This window comes from Solea senegalensis, linkage group LG7, assembly GCF_019176455.1.
Source record: "Solea senegalensis isolate Sse05_10M linkage group LG7, IFAPA_SoseM_1, whole genome shotgun sequence".
In the NCBI taxonomy this organism is placed as follows: domain Eukaryota; kingdom Metazoa; phylum Chordata; class Actinopteri; order Pleuronectiformes; family Soleidae; genus Solea; species Solea senegalensis.
The window spans coordinates 493,326-501,061 of record NC_058027.1 but is presented as its reverse complement, the minus strand read 5'-3'; the positions used below and the strand labels follow the sequence as shown (position 1 = coordinate 501,061).

The 7,736-nt window shown below is 40.6% G+C and overlaps 1 protein-coding gene across 2 annotated transcripts; it reads left to right on the top strand.

The window, feature by feature from the left end:
- The first annotated feature begins 316 nt into the window (after nt 1-316).
- Nucleotides 317-5,511, top strand: rs1a (retinoschisin 1a). Of its 2 annotated transcripts, none has more exons than XM_044030190.1 (6): nt 317-442; nt 792-853; nt 974-1,094; nt 4,103-4,244; nt 4,458-4,653; nt 5,222-5,511. In XM_044030190.1, exons 1-6 carry the CDS (start codon nt 334-336, stop codon nt 5,372-5,374), a joined length of 783 nt encoding a protein of 260 aa, XP_043886125.1. In that variant the 5' UTR covers nt 317-333; the 3' UTR covers nt 5,375-5,511. The 2 variants fall into 2 exon arrangements, with proteins under 2 accessions (XP_043886125.1, XP_043886126.1); XM_044030191.1 differs by having other exon boundaries at nt 318-442; nt 792-817.
- Nucleotides 5,512-7,736: the final 2,225 nt, after the last annotated feature.

Genomic DNA, 7,736 nt, shown 5'->3' with positions numbered 1-7,736 from the left:
ACACAGAGTGGAACAGTCCACTCACCCAACAGGCGACATTCTGGGCAATCATATGGATCACATTACCCAGCACTCCCACCATCTGACCTTTCTTCTATCTCACTGACCCTGACACACACACACACACACACACACACACACACACACACACTGTAAGCTGTCACATATCTGACCACAGTGACCCACATCATGTGAGTGTGCAGTAATGTGCAGGATATGTGACGGCGTCGATGCCGGTGGATGAACAGCTGCAGGAGGGGCTTTGTCAGATTAGGCAAGGCCATTAGTGTCCCGTGGATTATTGTAATCCAGCCTCTCCATCACTTCTGGTTTATGTTGCTCAGTCTCCGGTCGGTCTCTTCTGCTTCAAGACGGGTTTGGACGATGGCTCTCGACGTGCAGCGTTTCCCGCTGACCCTGCTGCTGCTTCTGGGTGCAAACGGTACGATTTTTACACTCTAGTCCCTGTGTTAATCTGTAATCTGTTGTGTTTGTGTGTTACAAAAGATTTGGATTTAAGAACGTACTGTCAGGAAACATCTCGTACTATGAAGTCAAATTAGTTTTTAATGTTTCTCTTGTGTTTTAATTTCATATTCTTCTAGTTTGAGTTTGCCTGTGTTGTGTTGTGTTGTGTTTACACATCTTATTCCTGCTGTGGTTACACTCACAGATTAATGCACAGACATTCTATACTATGATGGATGACTGTCCTCATCCTGACTGTGTTTTTGTTTTTGTTTTTCTTCATCCTGCTCTGTCTGGACCATCTTCTATTTTCCTTTGGACAGTGCTCGTCATCACTTATGCTCAAGAGGTACAAAGAGAACTCAACATCAACAACATCACCACGGTGAAACGTTTATCTAAAATGATTTTAAATCTGCTGTGATGACAATTAAATCTCTGATAATATTATTTTCAGATTGCATTTAATTTGACTGTTGTTTGACTGTGTCTGTGTGTGTTTGAGGCTCCTGTGTCCGAGACATGGACCGGCAGGTCCTGCAAGTGCGACTGCGACGGAGGAGAAACCCCGACTGAGTTTTCCTCTGTGGGCTCTTCCACGGTGCGAGGAGTGGATTGTATGCCAGGTAAAAAAAGTACACAGTGAGCGATAATGAGAAAAACATTGCGATGGGAGCTTCAGGAATGGGGAAAAATGAGGAATAAGATGTTAAAAACACAATATTACAACAGGAAAAATTATATAACGTTCAAAAACTGACCAAGAGTGTTCGAGAACAAGAATCATTTGTGTTTACCCTGCTGAAAATCTACTTTACAGCTCATTTAATCTGCAATCTGCTGCCTATTATGTTCATAAATCTAGTGTTTCATTCACGAAATGCTATGAAAACCAATCCACTGTAATTAAAGATAATATCTACACATTACACATTCCTCCCCCTGGAAAGAAAATGTATAGATGTTGACTAATTTGCTGACAAATGACAAATAATCTGAGCTCTACTGTACAACGCAGATGGATACAGTTTTAAAAACACACTGAGAGATTCTCTTTTATGTTCACACACACCCATGAGTTCATTAGACTCCAGATTTGACACCGCAGGGCGGTTCTGCTCCACTGGACACCCTCAGGGAAGGATGATGCAGATGGAGCCATGAAAACGCATCATCAAGGCTCCACAGTTTCTCTAAAATCTAATGTTATGATAAGAGACAGTGTTGTTTGAGTCTAATCTGTAATCTGCATCGAGATACACGTCATAAAACATGAAGAAAAATATGGACAATCATCATAGGCGACGTCATCTGTGTTAAACTGTCCTGTGGTTCTACACTTATTTTAAAATTATAATGAAAACTGGCCCAAACTGACCAACTTTTACAATAATGATAACTATAATACAGTAGGTTACATTTATCACGTCATTTAATTCAATATTTAGTCATTTAAAAGCTGCACATGTGATTTAATGCTTTTGATTCTGTTTTTGTCATTTATGAATTCAATTTGCATCTTTTTTTTGTGAACTAAATATCAAAACAAACACTTTTTTGGATATAAATTTAATTTCTAATCACTAAACAGTACCCCCTGACCAGACTAGAAGTTCATTTTGAGTTTGAGGCCCCTCTTGTACATGGACTAAATGTCTGAGCCCATAATTCAACTTTCCACAAAATCAGTTTTTTAAGATAATGCAGCCTGAGATATTTTTAGACCTCACATTTTGAATCATGTCACACGTGAACAGAAGAAAGAATAATGAGCAGAGAAAGGCAGATCTGGTGGGATTTCCTCGGTGAATCAGCGTGTGTCAAATCACACGGCAACCAACGAAGGGGCGGGCCGGCGCGGGGGGGAGAGAAAGCTAGATATTCATTATCTGAACACATGACGCTCAGATGAAGAGTGATAGTCAATCGCATGTTTGCCGAAAAACCAGTAATAACCAGAACACATAGACGTGTTGATGTGAGACGACAGACAACTTTATGTCTCCTCACTTCATCTCCGTTCCCATTATTATGCAGCCATGTGAGTGTGTGTTGTATTTCAGTGGGGAAATACTGTTTTGATTTATTAGAGCACACGACAGAGAGTCGCTCACATCACTGTCATGTAAACACTTCTCTGTGCTGCTACAGTGCTGTGTTGTTATACTGGGGATTAGACAGGATGTGACCCTGGGCCAGATGGGCCTAAGCCAGTAGTAAATAAAAGCGCAGCAGGCTTCTGCTACTACAACTGATGTTTTTTTCTCCTTTTAAATTCAAGTGGAAAAAATATTATATATCTCCCTCATCATTCATATTTATACATTTCTATATTTAGATTGTTGTTTATTGTACAGTACTGTAAAAGTAGATTTGTTGACGACCAGCAAGTAAGGGAAACATATACATAGTTGTAAAATAAAAGGTTAAAGCAGGGGCCGGGGGGCCAGTGAACTGCTAGTCTAGTCTGGAGATTATCTTGATAATCCAGCATGATGTTGCAAATAAGTAAAAGTGATTGTTTTGATTTGTAGTTCTCCACAAAATAACACATTTATGATGCAAAATGAATCTGTAAACAACACAAAAACAGACTTTTATATTAAATAAAATCAAAGTATTAAATGAAAAATGTAGAGATGTTGACAATTGTAATTAAAACACTAGCCATGGTAATATTACTTAAGTAAAAAGTCTTAATGTATTTGATATTTACTGTACTTAAGTATCATTTTCTGATATAAAATGTGTATGTATGGCCGCTCAGTGGTAGGGCAAGTTGCCTTTCAACTGGAAGGATGTGGGTTCAATTGCTCTGCTAGTGTATATGTGTCCTTGAGCAAAGACACTTAACCCCATGCTGAAGCGTGTGAATGGGTGAAAACTATAGTGTAAAGCAGCTCTTCAAGCACTAGAAAACAGCTATATAAATACAGACCATAATACCAACTCTTCTTCTTGTCATTTTATTTGGTAGTAACGAGTAACAAAGATAGTTAGAGGAAATGTAGCAGAGTAAAAGTATTTAGTTTATTACTTTGTTCCATTACAACACTGCTAATATGTAAGAAAACCAACTCTCATTCCAATTCAAAAGCCAGTGACATAAAAACAACAAAGCAGGTTCTGCCCTGAGACTTTAGCACAGCGCTGTCAGTGCGACGCCAGAGAAACCGATGAGAACAAGAGCATAAAACTGGAGCTAAACCCGTGGCGACGACAACACGACCATCTGTCCACCTGCTCTCTCCTAAAGGACACATCTGATCTCATGCTATATGGAGAATTAAACTGCAGGCAGGCTTTTACGAGCAGATATAGATCCTGCTGTCAGCGGGGGCTTTGTCAGAGGGGAGGGTAAAGGGATGGTGGGAGCTGGCAGAGGTGAGGATGAAGAGGGAGGAGAGGACACACACACACACACACACACACAGAGCGGGTGAATTAAGAATCCACAGAGAGGATTAGTGATGACCACATGTCTGTCTTTTACTGCTCTGGCAGAGGGCAGATGTTTTTGTCCTTCACCTCCTTCACCTCCTTCACCTCCACATAGCCACAGGGTCTTTCAGTGAACACCAGCATGAGCTGCAATCACAACAGAGTGTCTGTCTGTTTCTGATCCGTCCTGCAGAGTGTCCGTACCACAAGCCTCTAGGATTTGAGGCTGGATCAGTGATTCCTGACCAGATCACCTGCTCCAACCAGGACCAGTACACTGGCTGGTTTTCCTCATGGCTCCCAAACAAGGCCCGACTAAACGCTCAAGGATTTGGGTAGGTCCAGGCCAAGCACAGCCTTTTTTCCCCCCCTACATTTTTACTGGTATTTTTTTAAAAACACGTCTTTGTGGGGACATTTTGTCTGGACTCCACATATTAAAAGGACATTTTCAGGATTAAGACCTGATTTAAGGGTTAGGGTCAGTGATGGTTCAGGGTTAAGGTAATGATGTGTCCAAAGATATAAAACCTGTGTGTGTCCTCCAGGTGTGCTTGGCTGTCAAAGTTCCAGGACAACAGTCAGTGGCTGCAGATCGACCTGCGCGAGGTGATGATTGTGTCAGGAATTCTCACTCAGGGCCGCTGCGACGGCGACGAGTGGATCACCAAGTACAGCGTTCAGTATCGCACGGACGAGAACCTCAACTGGATCTACTACAAAGACCAGACTGGAAACAACAGGGTCAGTGGAACAAAACAAATCCGTCTCTCACATAAAGGCGGACGATTAGTCATTTCTTGCTACACCGATGCTGCCTCACGCTGTTTCCAGCTGTTTGGATCAGAACCACAGGCTCAAAAGTTCAAATGTTATTCAGTGTCTCGCTCCTGTTTTCTTGCATTATTCTCCGTGTGAGTCTCAAGGTCGTCTAAACCATCAGCAACATTTATCACAATAAATGGTTTGACAAGAATGAAGAATATTCCCTTACCTTAAGATTTGCCTTATATGGCAAACATTATAAAACACCATCTCTGCATTTGTCAATAAAATTAAAATCCTGGAGCAATTAGTTGATGATTCAAATTTACTGGTGAAATCATAAAGGGAATCTTTCACTATAAGGATATCTTTCCTTTCTTTTTAAGAAGGGGTTTATTGTTTTTTTTCCTGTTTTTTGAAACACTTCCTTTCTTCAGTTTATATTACTATTGCTGTTATTGGCTGCTTTAGCATGATGATGATGATGATGACGTATGCCAGATTAATGTGCACGGCTTCCTGAACTCATCTCTCTGTCTTTCTTCAGGTGTTTTATGGAAACTCCGACCGCTCCTCGTCTGTGCAGAACCTCCTGCGGCCTCCCATCGTGGCGCGCTACATTCGCATCCTCCCCCTCGGATGGCACACGCGCATCGCTCTGCGCCTGGAGCTGCTTCTCTGCATGAACAGATGCAGCTGAGCGTCTCCTCCTGGCCATGACCCAAAACCTGACCTTTCACCCCACTCAACCCAAAAAAACCCAATCGTCAAATTGTACAACCTGATATCACGTCCACGGATTTGGGAAACAAAAGATTAAAACCACAATGCATCCTATGATTTCATTCAAATATGTGTTTGATATGCTCAATGAGCTTTTCACTCACTCCACTCTCCATTGTTTGTGCGTTTGTGTTTCAGCACTCTCTCCCTCTCTCTCTGACCGGGGGCTTTAATTCGGTGAGTTCTCAAAAGATTGCTCCATTTTCAATGAAACGGCATAAATTCAAAGCAATAATTAGGCGCAGAGAGAGAGAGACAGAGAGCGGGAGAGGCAGCGTTGCTATGGAGGTTGTGTCTGAGAACAGCTCTCAAAACAACTGGGTCTGTGACAGGTCAATGAATTTCTCTCTGTTTCTACTGAACAGCAAACAGAGAATTTACAGTCCTTTTTTTCATACCCCTTTTCTCTCTATAAACAGATCCCATGAAACGATCCAACTCATCAATAAATTGATGCAAACAACAACAAATCCTGTAGTGTACGCCCAGATACTCAAATGACTCTCAGATGTGTATTTAGATCCAGTTTATATCCAGTAAAATGAACAGATTATCTATTAAACCCCAGTTTGAATGCTATTCGCTACAGTCTCCAGCTGCTCCAGGGAAATGATTTGATCTTTTCTTTGGTGCGTCATTTAAAAAAAAAAAAGCTTTTTCATCCTCAGTTTGAACAAATGGTGTCTGGGCCGATTGCCAGCGCCTGAACGTGTGGAGAAAAGAAAATGACACGCTGTTTATTTTTGGCCTTTTCATGGGATTTTGTTGATAATTTGAAACATGTTGAATCATGGTTCTTCTAATTCTTCTAGTGATTTCACTTCTTGTAGTGTTTGTAAACACGCATCATTTTTGTCATTTTACCTCAGGCACCGTCTGCTAAATGTCACTCTTTTGGTGCATCCTTAAGTATTCACATGTGTTTTGCGTGGTGGTTTCCTCCTGATTTTGTCATCTCGACATTTTAATACGACTTCCCGTGATGCTTTGGGAACACATCGTCGCAGAGTGTTCCTGTCTGTCTGTCCACGATTGTGTCAATAAAGTCATGAGCCGGTCAAACAAACGTACAGTTGACTTTTATTATGAGAGCCTATCATTTTTAAAGTAGAATGGTCAGTATAGATACACTCTATTATTCCTATTTACACTCTGTAAGAAGTGGGGGAATGGCTGAGTGAGAGAAAAGAACCGATGTTTTATGAAAACACATTCGTATTTTGAGAACAAAAGAACCCGTATCTTCTCTTCCTGTCTCAGTGACTCACTCTCTAGCCTCTATTTCCATGTGGCAAGGCAAGTTTTTTTTGTCTCCTCAAAGATGTATACACACCCAAGTCAACAGCATTTACAATCATTGGCAATCAGGATTTTTTCCATAATACATAATCAAATACCAACTGAAAATAATAATAATAATAATAATAATAATAATAATGCACAAAAATGCACTGCATTGAGATGTTTTGATAATATATGTGGAAACTAATCTTCAATCATCATCACCAGCTCCTTCACGCTGCTATATTTGGAAATCTGCATCAGTCTGAGTCTCCTTGTCAATGTTATTGCTGTCAATCAGCCACATAGTCAATTGGTTCTTTGTGTGTGTGTGTGTGTGTTTATTTTCATCTCCCCCCCACAGATGAGGAACAAACAAATCTCTGACCAAAAATATCTCATTAATCCACAGAATCCGTCCAATGTTCCTCCTTCCATTCCTTGTGACGTAGAAACCAGAAACTAGACGTGCTGTATACTGTAAGTGTTTGCTTCTACGCGACTCATTTTGTTTTCAAAAGCATCCACAGGTCAGTCAACTCAAGTAAAACCCTCCCTGAAAAATGATGATTTAAAAATGTAAAACAGAACGTCATTGGTGCATTTACTTCATAATTTCCTTTATGTCAACAAAGTCCCAGTGAAAGACAGGAACCAGCCAGTGGTGGAATAAGTACCTTTCCCTTTGAGATGCTTGTACTTTTGCTTCAGTATTTACATTTAAAAATATTCTTTCTACGTCTATTTTTCTACTACTACACGAAAAAGACACGACGGCAGCAGTTACTTGTTGAGGTTCCGATTAAAAACCTTTCACATGTGGATGGATGAGGAGTCACTGTTTGAGACCGAATCACTTTACGTCATTTCGGTTGTTGTTTTCAGCCCAGATATTATAACTTATACCTTGTAATTAATTCCACACAAGTACATTTGTGTTGCTGTCATCATCTCTCGACTCCTCACTTTTATGACGAAATCAGTGGTCACATTGATGG

Bases quoted from the DNA above. Each gene is read 5' to 3' on its own strand.
- rs1a (XM_044030190.1), top strand. From the start codon at position 334: ATGTTGCTCAGTCTCCGGTCGGTCTCTTCTGCTTCAAGACGGGTTTGG. The intron at 443-791 runs GTACGATTTTTA...TCCTTTGGACAG, and splicing joins GCTGCTTCTGGGTGCAAACG to TGCTCGTCATCACTTATGCT. The intron at 854-973 runs GTGAAACGTTTA...TGTGTGTTTGAG, and splicing joins ACATCAACAACATCACCACG to GCTCCTGTGTCCGAGACATG.